Genomic DNA, 18,436 nt, shown 5'->3' with positions numbered 1-18,436 from the left:
ACTCTGCACCGTACATTGCCTTTGTCACTATCACATCCTGTCTCTTCTCCTTATATTCACATAGTCTAATAGATGAAGATGTAAATACAAAAGTGAAATAAAACAGTCTTTGCCCTCAAGGAACCTAGAGATATTTGCCTAATTACTCTGTTATAGCTGGATCTAGACATTAAAATAGGTAAAAGTTAGGTTTTGGGGGAGGTGAGGTGAAGAGAGAAATATAGGAAAGGGTTTCATGGAGCAGGAAGCTAAACGGAGAAGGAAAGGAAGGGATTCAACAATTGGATATTGTAAGAGTCATTAGAAAATCAGAATCTAGGTGGCACCATGAATAGAACACTGAGCCTGGAATCCAAAGGACCTGAGTTCAAAAGGGGCCTCAGACAGTTGTTAGTTGTGTGACCTTGACCTTTTTCAGTTTTTTCATCTGTAAAATGAACTGGAGAAAGAAATGGCAAACTACTTCTGTATCTTTGCTAGGAAAATCCCAAATGCAATCATGAAGAGTTGGATACAACTGGATTACAAAAGAATCATTGACCTTAGGATTGGAAAGAACTTCAGAGATCTTCTGGTCAAACTCTATCTTATAAGTCCCAAAGATGGATTGGCACCAAGGATGTTCAGTAAGACCTCTTTTGACAAGAAGCATCTGATCTCTAAGATGTTCAACACTAAAGGATGTTCTAATAATTGACTGTGCTTTCTGAGCTGTTCTGGCCTGGGGCATAGCAAGACAATTCAGCATTTCTGTATGTCAACGAAGGTTGATGCCAGCACCTGCCCAGCTACACTGCCGTCCACATGGTGCATCTAGAGTTGGGGATTTCAGTTAGGGTGCCATCTTTCAGGAAGGATAGACAAGCTGGAGTGGGTCCAGAGGAGGCTGACCTGCCTCTATGGGGTAAGAGGACTTGAAACAGTGGAATATAAGTATCCTCTGGAGGAGCCCACAGAAGATTATTAGCTCATGATCACTTGTGTAAACATCTGAAGACGTTTTCTATGGAAGAGAGCATCAGACTATTGCATGCAGCTCCTGAGAGCCAAATTACAATTACTGGGAGAAAGGAAGGGAGAGGAGCAGATTATGGCTCAGTACAAAGAAGAAAGAACTTCATCCAAAGAGTTCAAAAGTAGATTGAGACAACTGCCTTTGACGGTAGTAAGCAACCTGTGAATGTGCCTCGGAGGAGGGAAAGCATTCAGTGATGCATTGGTCTGAGGATTGGGCTAGGTGTCTTCTGACGTGCTGAAGTCCAAAAATTCTGGGAGAAGAAAACTGGGGCCTGAAGGGGCTGCCCAACCTGGGCAGTGCAGGTGACCCCTCAGCCTTGCTTGGGAAATGAGAGGTGCTGTCTGGCAGGTCCAGTACTTTCTCAGTCGCCTGGCCTCTCTGGTGCTGTGTATGAGCACGTTTATGAGGCATCAGGAAACGTTTTCTGTTTTACAGCATAAAATAGAATGTGGTTTCCTTTATTGCTAAGCTTTGGGGCTAATCGGGCCCCTTGTCTTGAGCTCAGCTCATGAGACTGCTCCCCACCTGGGTGCAAACCAGGGCTCTGGTTCCAAAAGGGGAAACCCAGTACCGAATCCCCCACTTCTGGAGCAGCCCAGCTCCTGCTAGCAAGGCTGCTCTCTCTGCAAGCAAGCCAGGGGGGAAGAGGAAAGGTCATACCCCAGAGGAATGAAAGGAAACAAATTACATCAAGTATAATTAAATTGTTTCTATAAATTATCAGAATTGCGTTCCTGAGTGACGAGGTCATCACAGTTCATAAAACATGATTGTAAGATGCAGTCACCCCATTCGCCCCCACCCTCATCCAGAGACTTTGGGACCTTATTATTCCCCTAGCATCTGCTTTGCCCTCCTTTGTGTCACAGACATCACTGAAAATGGGACCGCGACCTGCCTGCCCTCAGCACTACTATCATTTGCCTCATCTTTTCTTTCCCCCTGGCCCTGGCATTATGTGTGACCTTCAACAAATCCCTTCACTGTCTCTGGGCCTCATTTTCTTCATCTCTTAAATAAAGCAATTGTACTACATCTTCAAGGCTGACAGATTTTAAAGCTAGAAGGGAGCTTCTAAATCTAGGTAATCAAACAATTCATTTTAAAGATAAGGAAAGCAAGTCCTAGAGATTAAATGACTGATTCACACAAGGCCACCTCACTGATTGGTGGCAGAACTGGGATCAGAATCCAATTCTCCTAACACCTGGACCTTCACTGTCCCATCCATGAACCACTCGTCTGGATCCTATATTTTGAGTCAATCAGACTAGCCTTTGGGTCTTAACTGAGCATTTATTAAGTTCCTACTATGTGCCAGACATCATGCTTTTTTTTTCCTGGGGATTCAAATACAAAAGTAAGATAATCCCTGTACTCAAAGAGACTGTATATGTGCAGATGTATGTATGTGTATATTTGTGTATGTTTATATGTATGTATATATATATATATATATATATATGCATGTAATTCTTGTTCTCGAAAAGATTTTCAGCTCCCTGAGACTAGAAGCCATAGATTATATATCTTTTGTGGCTTTTGCAGAACACCTAAGATGCATTCAGTGAATATTAGAGAAGGATCAAATCAGTTTGTAATTGAATTTCTCTGTTCAAGCAGCACATGGTCATTCGTACAGTTTTATGAGTCTTTCATGGCTGCCATGAGATTCTCCAAAGGTGTCTCTAAGATCTATCTAGATTCTGAGAAGAATGCTTCTCTAAGCTGCCCTACAGAAGGCTTGGATGTAGGACTCTGACTCCCTTCCCCACTCTAGACCCCTGCCATCTTCCAGGCCCCAGGCTTAATCTTCCTCCAGTCACATGACAGTCTTAGAGATGGGGTAATAGTTTCGGAATACTGAACCCCTCACGAGAAGGAAAGCAAACTCCAACAGAAATGAATGAGAAGTTTTGAGCTTTGTGAGTGAGGAAATCTAAACAACTCAACATGGCCCCTGAAGCTTCCCATAACAAGGTTTCTAGCAGCCTCTTTCTTTTTTCTTATTACCAACTCACCACCTCAGCATATTTCTCTGGTTGGAGCGATTTTAAAATGTTGTAGTAAATCTAAAGTTTGGCACATTGAATGCTTGTTCATGAATTTTTTTCCTATAATAACTTTCAGGCACTAGTGACCCTGGGTAAGTCACTTAACCCTGTTTACCTCAGTTTCTTCATCTAGAAAATGAACTGGAGAAATAGCACACCACCCCAGTATTTCTACCAAGAAAACCCCCAAAAAGGGATTGCTAAGAATTAATCACAAATGAAAAACATCAACACTTTTTTTTAAAAGAATAATAATTTTGGAATAGCTAGATGGCACGGTGGCTCTGGAGTCAGGAAGACTGGAGTTTAAATCCAACCTTAGATACTTAGTAATTATTACCTAGCTGTATGATGTTAGGCAAATCACTTAATTCCATTGTCTTACAAAAACAGCAACAATGATAAAAGGATAATAATTTTTACCTCAAAGTCACAGTCTCAGTTTTGGACAGGAAAATCAGAGGTCATGGGATCATAGATTTAGAGATAGAAGGGAATTAGTGGCAATCTTGTCCAACTCCTTCATATTACAAATGAGGAAATTGAGGTCCAGAGAGTTTAAGTGACTAGCAAAAACTGGGCTTGAACCCAGGTCCAACACACTTTAGATTGGATCTAAGCAGGGATTACCTCTGGTGCATCTCTTATGAGTGGCCATCTAGCCTCTTCCAGAAGACTTTTGGTTGAAAGAGCTCACCATCTATCACAATGGCCACTTTGGACAGTTTTCATTAATAGTAAATTTCTCCTTTTATCAAACTGGAATCTGCCTCTCTGCACCTTTCAACTTCTTGTTCCTAATTCTTCTGCCCCTGGGCCGTGCAGAGCAAGTCTCATCCCTAGTCCACAGCCAGATCAGTAAGTAACATGTCTCTCCTGGTCTGTCATGGCAGCAGGTAAGGGAGCTACTTGAGAAGGGGCAGTCTCTAGAAATGAGGGGGCTCTCACAAGTCAAGACTAGGAAGAGAGGGTCGGGACGAGAGCAGACCTGTTGTGTTCAGTTCTAGGTGTCACATTTGGGGAGGCATATTGATAAGGTGGACAGTATCCAGAGGGAATGACCAGGCTGGTAGAGAAATTCAAGTTCATGCCAGAGGAGGAGCATCTGAAAGAACTGAGTATATATTCAGTCTGGAGAGGAAACACTAGTCAGGGAAAGGGAGAGTGAGAGCAGTTGGAACAACATGAGTACTTTTTCAAATGATTATCGGTAAAAGAGGGAGTATTGTTGTTTAGTCATATTTCAGTCATGTCTGACCCTTTTTGATCCCATTTGGAATTTTCTTGGCAAAGGTACTGGAATATTTTTCCATTTCCTTCTCTAGCTCTTTTACAAAGGAAACTGAGGCCAGCAGGGTGAGATGGTTTGCCCAGGGTTACATAGCTAATCTGAGTCTGGATTTGAACTCAGGAAGATAAATTTTCCTAATTTCAAATCCGGTGTTCCATCCTCTATGATACCTAGCTGCCCAAAGAGGAAGATTTGTCCTAATTGACTCCAGAAAACAGAACTAGGAGAAATGGATGACAGTTACAAAAATACAAAGAAAAGCTCTAACAAAATAGACTGCCTAAGGATGTTTTCTCCATGGAAAGTCATAAAGCAAAGGTTGAATGGCCACTGGAAAGGTAGGAAGGAGAAGGAATTCTTTTTCATATATAGTTTGGACTATGGTTACAAGAATCCCATTACAACTCTGAAATTTTGGGCTGCTAGGTGGCACACTGGAGAGGACACCAACCCTGGATTCAGGAGTACCTGAGTTCGAATATGACCTCAGACACTTAATAATTGCCTAGCTGTGTGACCTTGGGCAAGTCACTTAACCCCATTGCCTTAAATTTTTTAAAAAACCCAACTATGAAATTCTGTGAAATATACAAATCCCACAAAACTAGAAAGGATCCCTGACTTGATTGGCAGCAATGCACTACAATTTAATCTTTTGGGATAGGGACTGCCAAACTATTAAGTATCTGAGACCAGATTTGAGTTCAGATCTTCCTGACTTAAGTCCAGTGTTTTATTCACTGAGCCACCCAGTTGCCTCTGGAGAAAAGTGATAAAAAATGCATTGTCACTGAAGTAAATCCCCCTCTGGTTTAGTTAGAGCCTAAATCATTTTAAATAGAGGAGAGAGAGATGAGATGAGAAAAGGCAGGTAGACCTGAACTGCAGAGGACTAGGAAAGTCAGAAAGGTTAAAAAGCAATTTGTAAGGGAGTGGCTAGGTGGTGCAGTGGATAAAGTACCGGCCCTGGAGTCAGGAGTACTTGGGTTCAAATCCGGTCTCAGACACTTAATAATGACCTAGCTGTGTGGCCTTGGGCAAGCCACTTAACCCCATTTGCCTTGCAAAAACCTAAGAAAAAAAAAAGCAATTTGTAAATGGAGAGGGAGACATACATAAAAAATCATGACCCATCATTGCTGTTGTTCATTTGTTTTCAGTTATGTCCAACTCTTCATGACCCCATTTGAGGTTTTCTTGGAAAAAATACTGGAGTGGTTTGCTCTTTCCTTCTTCTGCTCATTTTACAGATGAGGAAACTGAGGCAAGAGTGTTAAACAACTTGCTCAGGATCATGTAGCTAGTAAGTGTCTGAGGTCAGATTTGAATTTAGGGAGATGAGTCTTCCTGATTCCAGGCCCAGCACTCTATTCACCACATCACCTAAATTTGTGCTAATATAAGGCTGAGGAGAAAGAAGAAGCCACAAGAGCAAAAGATGAAAGCTATTTACTGGGTAATCCATGAAAGCATCCTTGTGACTCAGTCAGGAAGAACCTAGATGCAAATTCTGAGGATGTTTAGCCTGAAAAAAGAGAAAACTCAGAGTGAGGGGGACATTCTATAGTCATCTCCAAGTATGTGAAGGAGACCCTTCGAGCCAGGCCTGAGTGCTCATTAGTTGAACATGTTAGAAAGGGAATTCTTTTTGGAGCAGGGCTTAGTTTAGATGCCTTCTGAAGTTTCTTATCATTTTAAAGTCCTATGTTTCTGTCATTCCTCCTATTTAGTAGTGGTATGATTATAAACAAGTCACTTCCCCTTTTTGAGACTAGGGATGTGGACTAACATTGGAGTCAGAAAGATGATACTGTGCCCTGTCTCTGATCTGATCTGGCCATTTGAACCATGGGCAAAGCCCTAAGGCACAACTTTAATTATTCTGGTCAGCTCTTTCAGACTTTAATTTAGAAATGAGGTGCTGATCTTCATTGTGGGTATACTTTCCACATGAAGGATTTCCTGACATCAATGATGTCATAGATCTAGAACAGGGACAATGAAAGAAAATGGACATAATAATCCTAGCACTATGACCTTCCAGAGTTGTGAAGAAAGTACTCAATAAACCTTAAAGTTCTGTGTAAGAGCAAGTTGTCCCTATTTTGACTTTCTCTCTCTCTCTCTCTCTCTCTCTCTCTCTCGCTCTCTCTCTCGCTCTCTCTCTCGCTCTCGCTCTCGCTCTCGCTCTCACTCTCTCTCTCTCTTTTTCTCTCTCTCTTGATCTAGGAAGAAAAAACAGCCATTAGCAAAGCAAAGCATTTTTTGGAGTCCAACCTATACTCAGCAGAAGATCCATATAGCAGCGCCCTCACTGCTTACTGCCTCACTCTCCTGCACAGTCCAGCTGCCCCAGCTGTGCTTCGGAAGCTAAACAGCCTGGCCATCATGCAAGGTAATCTGGGAGGGTAGTCTTGGTATGGATCACATGAAATTCCCACCCCTACCCTGGCCTGAATGGACTGTAGAACCATGTAGTAATGTCAGGGATGGAGGGAGCCTTAGAAAGCACAGTTCGTTCCCCCATTCTGCAGAAGAAATACCTCAGGCCCAGGAGGAGGAGGACTAAATCCTGGACTCTGGAGTGTAGTCAGATGAGAGCACTTCTCAGGGGAGAGGCAGCCCAGTGTAGTAGAAGTGTTCTGAGTCAAAGTACCTGAGTTTGGAACCTGATTCTGCTACTCAGCCAGGCAAGTCACTTCTCCAGTCTGAGACCTACTTTCCTTATCTGTCATGTGGCTAAAATGAAACTTCTGTTTTGTACATCAGAGTTGTTGTGATTCTTAAATCAAATAATGATGGGAAAAAAGTATTTTCTAAAACCTAAATTTTTATCTACAGTTGTAATTTCATCAGTGTGCAGAACTCTTGATAAGGAAACTCCATTCATTTATTATCTAGATAGCTACTCTTCTATTACTTATAGTTTTAAATTACCTAGGATCTTAAGAGGTTAAATGGCCTACCCACTGTCACACAAACTCGAAACAAGAGTTGCACCTAGGTCTTCAAGACTCCAAGGCCTGCCCCCTCGCCACTGTACCATGCTGTCTCCCAGACCCAACTTTTACACCTAAAAATCTAAGTATCAGTAATTACTCATGGAGAGTTGGAATGGGCTTGGAATTGTCTTCATGTTTCACAGTTTGGCTTTCCGGACAACTAATTCCAAATTTGGAGTAATTCATATAAAAGCAAATGGCCAAGAATAAGGACTCCACAGGAACCTAACTATTCGGCTCTATTTGGGCTCATGCCAAGTTTTCTCCTTAATAGGGGGACCTTATAACAAGGTCCTTTTGGTTCAGTCACTATGTCTCCTAGAATAAGAGCCAAGTTACACTTATTTTGTATGAAAAAACAATCATATCAATAAATATATATCAAGAGGCGGCTAGGTAGTGCAGTGGATAGAGCACCAGCCCTGGAATCAGGAGTACCTGAGTTCAAATCTGGCCTCAGACACTTAATAATTACCTAGTTGTGTGGCCTTGGGCAAGCCACTTAACCCCATTGCCTTGTAAAAATCCATAAATAAATAAACAAACAAATAAATAAATAAATAAATAAAAAAATAAGTATCAAGCAAGGCTCTGTGTGATACAGTAGAAGAGACAGGGACATGGCCTGTAATAGTGACCCATATCAATGTGATTGTCTAGTCCATGTCTTTTTTATTTCAGGACATACTGAACAGATACAAATAAGACTAAGCTTAGTTCATGCTTGGTACTATGATAATAATTTAGTGAGATTCCAGCATATTTAAAACTATTCCTTTAAAAACCTAAATATCCTTGTTAGTTACTTGAGTTCACAGCCAGTAACTATGAGAATGTTGTTCTGAGAAAACTCAGGTAAAAACTCAGCTGGGATGCAATGTTAGCATCTCAAAGAAAGTCCTCCAGGCCCAGAAAATGAAGCGGATGAGGTGGCAGCATTTGTAGCCCCATGGATGAAGAGGAGAGCTCCAGCCTCTCTCTCCTTTACTGGGACCATTCTTTACTGGGACTCACCTCTGTCAACATGACAAGCACAGTTCCTCCAGTAACCTTTGAGACAACCTTCAATAGACTGCCAGAGTAGAACCTTCTAGGAGTGATAGAGACGACAAACCAGGCATGATTGCTATGGATCAGTACAACAGTGGAGTTGGGTTTCCCTCCAGTTCTGTGCTTATGTACCTATGTCTTTTTTGTTTTACGTGTTCCCAAGTGGAATCTGATATGAGTCCAACAGTTCTGCAAAGTTTCTCTAAGTCTGAAGCACAGAAAACATTAGAGGATGTGGCCTTGATAAATCTGTTTTATAAGGCCAATATAGAAATGTGTATTTATTTCTGCTCAATAAGTGTCATACTACCTCTTAATAGTGGTTTGGTTAGAAGTCAAATTACAGGAGGCTGAGGTTTTGAATGGTCATGAAATGATTGATGTCAGACAGTATAGACGACAGGATGATTGGTTTGGGAATAAGAGAGAAGATGATTCTGAGGTTATAGACCTAGGCATCAGGAAAGATGGTGGTATTCTCAACAGAAGTAGACAAGAAGGGAGGATGGGAAGATCTGGAGGAACAATGAGTTTGATTTTTGAATATGGAGGATTTAAGGTAATAATGGGCCATTTGGGTGTGTCCTTGACAAGTGCCCTCTGAGTCTTTGCTTCTTCCCATAAGATGTTTGTGAGAGTTTGCAGGAACATTAGAGAGGAGGGTGAAACAATGACCTGAATGTGCCAAAATGAAATTAAAATAGGGATACTATATAAAGTTCTGCATTTGACTTCAAAAAATAAATTGTTCAAGTATAAGATGAGAAGAGAAGATGATATATGTATATGAAGAGCAACTGGGTAGTGTCATGGATAGAGCACCAGATCTGGGAGATAGGAAAACTCATCTTTTGAAGTTCAAATCTGACCTCAGACATGTCTTAACTGTGTGACCTTGAGCAAGTCATTTCACATAGTTTGCTTCACTTTCTGCATCTATAAAATGAACTGGAGAAGGAAATGACAAACCTTTCCAAGAAAGTCCTAACTGGTATCACAAAGAGACAGGCATGACCGAAACAACTGAACGATAACAAAAAATATAAAGAGGCCCTGAATGTGCTGGTGCCTCATGCTAAGCTTTGCGGGGCAAGTACATAATGAAAGGTATCTGTGAGGGAGTAGGGTGACTGGGACAGACAGCTGAAAGCAACCAGATCACAACCTGCTCTGGCCACCTAAGGCTGGTAAAAGCCAAGCTAAGAATATGTCCTAATCCAGGAGTTGTAAATTCAAATGGATGCTCAGGGACTGGAGCAATCTCCTTGAAACCCTATCTGGTATGGTGACCAGGGCTGCCTAGGTAGGGGACTAGTTGAGTTCATGCTCGGTCACTTAGCAGTCAGATCAGTAAAACTGCAGGGAGAGCATTCGGAAATGAGTGGATGATCTCGTCCTGGTATTAGGGACATTTTTCTGACAGTCTGGTCTGGCAGTGCTAGTCCAAATAAGGGATAAGCAAAGTCACTGAATACCCCATTTTGGGGGGATCTTCTGTTCATTCTTAGTTGGACCAGGTGCTCTTGGACATCTGATTCAGCCCTGAGAATTCTGGGATCCTAGCTATGTTTTATCTGTTTTTTTAATATCAGTATTATGTGATTGCAGATGGATTCACACATTGGAGCTTGACAGGAACACTTGTTACAGATGAAGACACATTTATGGGATTTAATGATGGACTTTCTCAATCAGGTACTAGTATTCCCAACTGTTTCGTGTGTGTGTGTGTGTGTGTGTGTGTGTGTGTGTGTGTGTGTGTGTGTGTGTGTAGGATCAGGGACTCTCCATAGCTGAGACAATAGTCTTTTATTGAAGAAGCTTCCCTCCTCTGACTAGTATGCCCTCTCTTTTAGTTATTTCAGCTGAAGTGGAGATGACAGCCTATGCCTTACTGACCTACACCCTTCTAGGAGATGTGGCCTCAGCACTGCCCGTGGTTAAGTGGCTGTCACAGCAGAGGAATGCACTTGGGGGGTTCTCATCCACACAGGTGAGTCCCTGTTTGGAAGGACAGGATGCCTCCTGACTGCAGTTTTCTGAGCACTTTCATTATCAGGAAGCATGGAAGGTGCTCTGGACTGGGAGTTAGAGGACTGGGGTATAAATCCCACCTCTCTGAGGCTGTGTCCTCCTACCAGGCTCCTACCATCTCTGGATCTCACCCCATTGAGTGGGTAGTACATCCCAGTATTACAAAGAGTCTCGGATTGGAAGGGACCTGAGTCCTTTCAGTCTAACCCCAGTCTAAGCAGGAATAATCTCTTCTAGAACATAAATGGCACGTTGTGATTTAGTCTTTGCCTTAAGGCCTCTAAAGGTGGGGATCTCATTACCTCCCTGGAAGGTTCTGTTATTCAGTCGTATCTGATTCTTTATAACCTCTTTTTTTGGATTTTTCTGGGCTGAGATACTGCAGTGGTTTGCCATTTCCTTCTCCAACTCTTTTGACAGATGAAGAAACTGAGGCAGAGTGAAGTAACTTGTCCAGGGTCACAAAGCTAGTAAGTTTCTGACACCAGATTTGAACCTAGATCTTCCTGACTCCAGGATTCGTGCTTTATCTACCATACCACCTAACTGCTCCAATAAAACATTTCTGGTGGAATTTTAGATAGTTCCGTTTGAAAGTTTAATTTTCTATCAAGTTGAAATCTACCTCTCAGCAACATTTTCACTTTGCTACTACTTTTGTGCTCCAGGGCCAAGCAGAATAAATTGAATCTTTCTTCATTCTAACAGTCTTTATATACTTGAAGACATCCATCCTACCCCTCCTATATTTTCTCTTCTCCAGGCTAACCCATCTCAGTTTCTTCAGTCAGGCATCAAATGACATGGTTTCTAATGTCCTCATTTTCCTGCTTATCCTCTTTAGATGGACTCCAATTCATCAATGTCTACTTTCAAATGTGATCCTGTCACTAAGAACAGTCCAGACCTGATCTGTCCATGGCAGAGGACTATGGGTCTCTCCTCCACCCCATCCTTGGCACCCCATTCCCCCTATTCAGCCCAGGTCCTCCTTCTCTTTGGGAGCTCTGATGTCACTTCTCACTGTTAATGAGCTGGAGGTCTCTTTGAGCTCCTGTGACTGACAGTGAGGTTAAGGGACATGTCCAAGATGACCCACCTGGCAAACACAGATTGGAGTTTCATAATATTATACTGCCTTAATTAGGAAAAGCTTAACTCAGAGAACTCAGGTAGACCCTGAACCTAATATAACAAGTCAATGGTCTTTTCCTCTTTGAGGGACTAGAGGTAGCTGGAGGAGTTTCTGAGGGATGCAGGGAGATTTTCTCTCCTAGTGTAAGTGGAAATAAGATTCTAACATGATAAAAAAAATTCTAGGTATCAATTATTCATGGCACATTTATCATGTATCTCCTGTTTCCAAGATCTTTTTGCCATGAATACTGTCATATAGCTTGGGAAGTTTAAAAGAGGTTATGAAGTCCTTTCATTTTACTGTGACTTCTTGATCTATATTTCACAGGACACATGTGTAGCCCTTCAAGCCCTGGCTGAATATGCTATCCTGTCTTATATTGGAGGAGTCAACCTCACCATCTCTTTGGCCTCCACTAACTTAGACTACCAGGAGACGTTCGAACTGAACAAGTCCAACCAGAAGCTCCTGCAGACAGCATTGGTACGTGGGTTCCTTTCTCACCATAGCCATGAGGAAGAAAAGGCTGTCTTAGAGGGTGGGTGGGAATTCCCCAAAGGAGGATTACAGGAACTAGCCCAGGTCTTAGCTCTAAGGATCCTCTCCTGTATCAGGGGAAGGCTAAACTTGATAATGCACAAAGCCTTGTGAGCTGTTCTCTCCAAGGCCCTTTCCTAGGCGTGGACATGCATGACTTCTCCATTAAGGATGACATAATTATGGTTGCATCATTCATCACTGAGGGTGCTGGCGGCTTTTTGACGGGGAATATTGGCACATAGCTGGCTGTGATAAATACACACAGGGTCATCTGGGCCCTGTGTCTTTACAGGGAATGTGTTTTCCTGTGTCTCTTAAGTAAGAATCCTAAGTAAGAGTCATGTTTCCTCTTCTCTCTGCAGATTCCTAGTATTCCAACAGGACTCTTTGTTAGTGCTAAGGGAGAAGGCTGCTGCTTGATGCAGGTGAGAAAAGAAAGCTGGGGTCTTGCTTTCTCTAGGTTTCTCCTCTTCTCTTCCTCTTCCCCCTTCCCTCTATCTCTCCATGTTTCACTCTCTAGTAGAGCTCTGAATTGCCAGTTTTCATTGAGGACCACTGGTATTTATTCCTCTAGACTTCCTTGTCTTTTGGAATCCCTAGTATGATGGGAGCCCTGCCAATTCAAGGTCAATCAAGTTCTCCTTCTACCCTATGTGCATACACTGGCTGATGGCTCTCCCCGCCAAAAATAAATAAATTGTAAAAGGGCACTTTGTCCACAAGGGGGCTCAGACAGAATGGACGTCTTGATGCCAATCACTCCACTCTATTAGCTGGGTCAATGTCTTCTTTCTCAAAGACCAACTGATTTCTTATTTGCTTTTGTATTCCATATTGAGTTAAATCTGAAGCTTAGCATATAGCATAAAACTAGGGGTCTCAATATATGTCAACAGGATGGCAGCCAAAAATGTAAATCGATCCTAGGTTCCATTAACACTAAATGGACCAGCTGCATCAACTGACACAAAAATTTTATTATAATTTTACTATGAAATAAAGTTTTTCACCCTCTATTTTCTGAGCTTCATGGTTTAAAATAATGTCCTGCGTCCATTGACAAGCTTGATCCTTTGAGATATTCTTAAATTCTACTCCTTTAAGAGGGTAGTTGCCAAAAAGAAGGGGTTATTTAGTTTGTAATATGCAGCCAATATTTTAGGAAAGGCATTGAAAACTGGAAAGTTTCCTGAAGAAGGCAATGAGAGCAGTGAAAGCACTAGAAAACTTGCTACTTAAGGACTGCCTAAAGGAACTGGGAGCATTTAAACTGGAGAAGAAAAGAGAAGATTTAGTGGAGAGATGATGCTTATCTTGTATCTGGGTATTAAAAAGAGCTGTTGTCATGTGCTTTGATTTATCTTGCTTGGCAGCCAAGGACCAATACCTTCCAGAAACAATGAGTAAAAAAAATGAATAGAGGCAGATGTGGGATTGATAGTAGGAGAAACATCCTAATAATTAGGATTATCCCCAAAAGGTCTGGGCTGCCTGGAAGGTAGTGAGTTTTCCCTCATTGGGGTTTTCTTCAAGTTGAGGATGAACAGACAAATGGATGAATAGATATATGGATGGATGGATGGATGGATGGATGATTGCTTGCTGGGAATGTTGTAAATAGGATTCTTCATAAGACTGGCTCTTCCAATGCTTATATTCTGTAATTCTGGAAAATGTTTGTTGATTTGAAGTATCCATGACCATGAGCATATCTTGCTCCATTGACCATCATAAAGTGACTATTTGTCTACTAATGAGTTCCTCAAATCATTCTAACTAGAGTTCGTAGTCATTTGACAAGGCTTCTATCATCCTAGGGGGAGATAAAGTTCAAATAATCTTAGGAGTAATCTCCATTTCCTCCTCCAGTCAGATTGATCTTTCCGCTTTGTGAACATGCCTTGTACTCTCCTGTCTCTCTTTGTGCTCCTGCCATTCCAGCATACCTAGAATTCTTTTTTCCCATCTTTTCTTAATCTCCATAAATCCTGCCAAGATCAAGGTTCACTTTCTTTCATGAAATTCTCTTTGAGTAATGATAATATCAGTTATAGTTTATGTTAATTTAATGCTTGAAGGTTTGTAGAGTGCTTGTGGGAAAGAGAATTTATGTATTATTACCTTCATTTATAAAATGAGGTCAAGCACTTTACTCAAGATCCCACAAACTACTAAGTGTCTGAGCCAGGATTGGAAACCTGGTGTCTCCCAGCTCAGGCTCAGCAGTTTTTCTACTGCTGAACTACCCTGGCTTGGAATCCTCACCTGTAAAGAAAGGTCTCAGTGATCCCCCAGTCCCACCTGTAGGCTGGCAGTCATGCCCTCCCTGACATCCTGTTCAGGTGGTAGACAGAATTTCGATGATCGTCGATGTCATATGCTATACTTCTAGAGAACTGTAATCGAGGTCTGGAAGGATTTCACAAATGGAAGAAGGAGGCCATCTTGGCAGAGAGATAGTCCAGACTAAGAAGGCCTCTAGGATAGCCGGATATTTCTAGGCAAGGAGACTTCAGATGCTAAAGGAAGAATGGGCTCGAGGGTGAGACCTGGTTACTTCAATACAACCCAAGGTTCCATTGAACCCCATTTTGCTCGATGTCTTCCCCCTTTAGAATATAAGATTCTTGAGGGCAGAAACTGTCTTTTGGCTTGTCTTTGTAGCTCCAGGTCCACCAGACACAAAGCAGATGTTTTAAAAATGCTGCTTTTATTCCTTCCTTCCTCACATATAGACCTACAAAGTTCAAGGACCCAGAGAAACACTGCTAGCTTTCCAATTCCTAAGGCAACCCTGCTTCCAAATGTAAACACAACAGATAGAAGAATAGTTCAACCCAAAAGAAGTTCACCTAGGATTTGAGAATTTCCACTTTTTTTGAGAACATATTTAGCTAGAACACCAGACAAAATTGATGAAGTTAAATTGGGGAAAAATAGAAAGTCACACTTGGGTTCAAAAAGTCAATTTCACAAGTCTAAGGTGAGTAGTAAGAGATCATGTTGGAAAAATAGACAGGGAGCCTCTGCCTCTTTCCCCCAACACTCATTCAACCAAACTATCTCAAGATATTTAGCCAAAGAAGACTTGGGGGAATAGGAAGCCATCTACAAGTAGTTGAAAAATTATTCTATGGACAAGAAGCAAGATTTGTTTTAAATGAACAATAAAGAGCAGGCAGTTTTTTTGGAGGCAGAAATTAGAGCTGTCCAGAAATGGAGCAGACTTCATTAGTGAATCACAGGAGATTTTCCAGCAGTGTTTGGATAACTGCTTGTCAAAGATGCACTCCCTAGAATTCATGCCTTAAGTAGGAGTTCTGAGAAGCCATGTATCATTGAATGCAGGCTACCCAGATTCCATGCAGAGCTCCTGAAGCTAAATGATATATTTTCTCTGCTGGTACAGATTGATGTAACCTATAATGTGCCTGACCCAGTTGCCAAGCCAGCTTTCCAGCTCTTTGTGAACCTCAAGGAACCCAAAACGGAGAGGCACCGCTTTCAGCCCCCCCTCGGATTGGCTTCTCCAGTGAAGAAGCTGGAAGCTCCTCAAAGGGATTTGCCCCTTGTAGATGATGATGACCCAGCATCTGATCAAGACCACCAAGAGTACAAAGTGATCCTGGAAATATGCACCAGGTAAGGAGCCACTGAGGGCTGAAAGTGAGGGATTATCAGAAAAACAGGAAGAAACTAGGCAGATTTGGAATGAGCAACGCTCTAAACTGGGCAGTACTACAGGACCAGTCAAATTAGAATTCTGACTTTCATAAATTTATTACTGAGTAAGAGTCGTTTAACTAATATTCACAAATGACATACTCACTAACTTTCATTTATTCATTTTTCATGCATTTCTATGTAAAAGTTATAACTGAGCTTGCTTGGGAATTTGGTGGTTTCATGGAGAAAAAGGCAAAGCAAAGGTAATGAAGAATTGGATGGGAATCTAATGGAGAAGTAAGTGGTGGAGGCAGGCACTTAGAAAAATAGGTTACACATAAGGAAACAGGAGCAGAGATATAAAGGACACCACTTTCCTGCCTCTCCCCAGAAGCTTACATAACAGAAACTGACCCATCACCCTTTTTTTGTTTGTTTTTAGCAAGATAATGGGGTTAAGTGACTTGCCCAAGGTCACCCAGCTAAGTACTTCTTAAGTGTCTAAGGTCACATTCGAACTCAGGTCCTCCTGAAAACAAGGCCAGTGCTCTATCTACTGTGTCACCTTAATTGCCCCCTTCTGCTATAATTCTTGTGTAAAGCTTTTATTAGAGTCTATTTTGTTATCATTTACTAGACTGGACTGCCTTTTCCCAACTTTGATGTAATGTCAGTATTGGGAGGGAAGAGGATGGGCTATAGTGAAATACTACAAGTATAGCACATTGAGATTTCAGCAGTTGCACATCTGGTAATCCTAACAAATAAAGGAAATAGGCTTAATGTAGCCTTCCCTGTTGTAAATAAAATGATACTAGCTCTTAGTGATCACTACTCCTATTTCTAAATGCTCCCAAGCCATCCCTTTAGTGATATACATCCTAGAATGTTTCAGAAATGGCCACCAAGTTCACCATTCTGTAGTTTGCATACTCTCCCTATTGTTGAAAATCAGGATTTTTGTCATCATCAAGTCTTGTGATTCCCTAGATAATCCTAGATAATCTTTTGAAGTTCCCTGACAATGGTCCAGGAATCACATATATTAATTGTTTCTGTAACATGTTGTTTATATAAAACTGGAGACAAATTAATTGATAAGAGCTGACTGTCTTATTATCACTTCATTTCTTTTAGGTTTCATCTCACTCTTAACCACTTGTGTTCTGTCCTAGCTAGTCCTTTCCATGAAAGGATCTTTGAACATAGAATATCAGAGCTGAAGAAAAATAAGAATTTGTCTGGTCCTACAATTTTAGTTTATAGAGGAAGAAGCTGAGAGTAAGAAAAGTTAAGCAACTTATACTTGGGGCTAGAACCCAAAAATCTTGATTCTATCCAGGCTCCTTTCTGTCACACTATTAAACTTGAAAGTGGCCCATTTGGCAGATCAGGCTGAAAAAAGATACTAAGAAATTCATTCATTCATTCATTCATTCATTCATTCATTCATTTATTAATCCAATCAAGAAAATCTTATTGACAGTTTTCAAGCTGATAGCTAGGGAAGCTACACATAGACTCTCTCTCACCTCTGTTTCTCATACCAAGAAATGCCAAACTTATGCCACCTTATCTTTAGTTGGTTTAATATCCCCCCACTCATATGTACTTAAGTTTTATAAGGGGCAGCTAGCTAGCACAGTGGATAGAGCGCCAACTCTGCAGTCAGGAGGATCTGTGCTCAAATCTGGCCTCACACACTTACTAACTGTGTGACTCTGGGCAAGACTCTTTAACCTATTTTTCTCAGTTTCCTCATCTGTAAAAAAAGCTAGAGAAGGACCCAACAAACCACTCTTTATCAAGAAAACCCCAAATAGAATCATGAAGAGTTGGACATGACTAATTAACCACAACAATAAACAGTTTTACAAGAACAAAAACAGTGGAAACATAAAGTTATTAAATTTTGTAGTAAACATGAACTTGATTCATCAATTAATCTTTTCTTTTTTTTAAGTTTTTGCAAGGCAATGGGGTTAAGTGGTTTTCCCAGGACCACACAGCTAGGTAATTAAGTGTCTGAGGCAGGATTTGAACTCAGGTACTCTTGACTCCAGGGCCAGTGCTCTATCCACTGCACCACCTAGCCGCCCTTCATAAATTCATCTTAATTTGATTTTTTCCTTTTCTATTTTGAGACTCTTTACCTTGTCCAGGCTGGAAATATAGCAGCCACTCTAATCCCACAACTATCATCTTGGCATCTTTGAACTTCTTGTTTCTTCTTAAGCAACCTGGTGTCCTCTGCTCATATATTGGTGTCAGACAATGTAGACACCTGACTGGCTGAGCCCATGGATGCTCAGAACTTGCAAGCTCAAAGGCTTCATCAGTGTTACAGGCATATGGCATAAGCCCAGCTCATGTTGAATAATGGGGCTCCTCTGGAGGTTGCATGTTCAAACTGTTGGTTGCCTTGGCATCAGTTTGGAATATGAATGCAGAGTCTAGTCCTAATGAGTTTTCTCACAGAAGCAATTTAGTATCACCTTTCTCTAAAAGAAACGTAGGATAAAATCAACCATGCAATAATCGTATTATCCATCTTGATTCCAACCCCATGCCTCCTAGCATAGAAGAAAATATAAATGTCACATATACACTTTAAAGTTCTTGGTTGATGGAAAGTCTAGAGAA

At 41.4% G+C, this 18,436-nt stretch overlaps 1 protein-coding gene across 1 annotated transcript in view; it reads left to right on the top strand.

Moving 5' to 3' along the window:
* Positions 1–18,436, top strand: part of CPAMD8 (C3 and PZP like alpha-2-macroglobulin domain containing 8) — a 160,501-nt gene that overhangs the window by 113,492 nt on the left and 28,573 nt on the right. The window contains exons 30-35 of the mRNA XM_074202217.1: positions 6,593–6,758; positions 10,024–10,110; positions 10,272–10,408; positions 11,915–12,070; positions 12,490–12,552; positions 15,537–15,769. Coding sequence (XP_074058318.1) covers positions 6,593–6,758; positions 10,024–10,110; positions 10,272–10,408; positions 11,915–12,070; positions 12,490–12,552; positions 15,537–15,769 — 842 coding nt within the window. The remainder of the gene's footprint in view (positions 1–6,592; positions 6,759–10,023; positions 10,111–10,271; positions 10,409–11,914; positions 12,071–12,489; positions 12,553–15,536; positions 15,770–18,436) is intronic.

This window comes from Macrotis lagotis, chromosome X (genome assembly GCF_037893015.1).
Source record: "Macrotis lagotis isolate mMagLag1 chromosome X, bilby.v1.9.chrom.fasta, whole genome shotgun sequence".
NCBI classification, from domain to species: Eukaryota; Metazoa; Chordata; class Mammalia; order Peramelemorphia; family Peramelidae; genus Macrotis; species Macrotis lagotis.
Note: the sequence above shows the minus strand (reverse complement) of the source record. Positions and strands in the feature narration are given on the sequence as shown.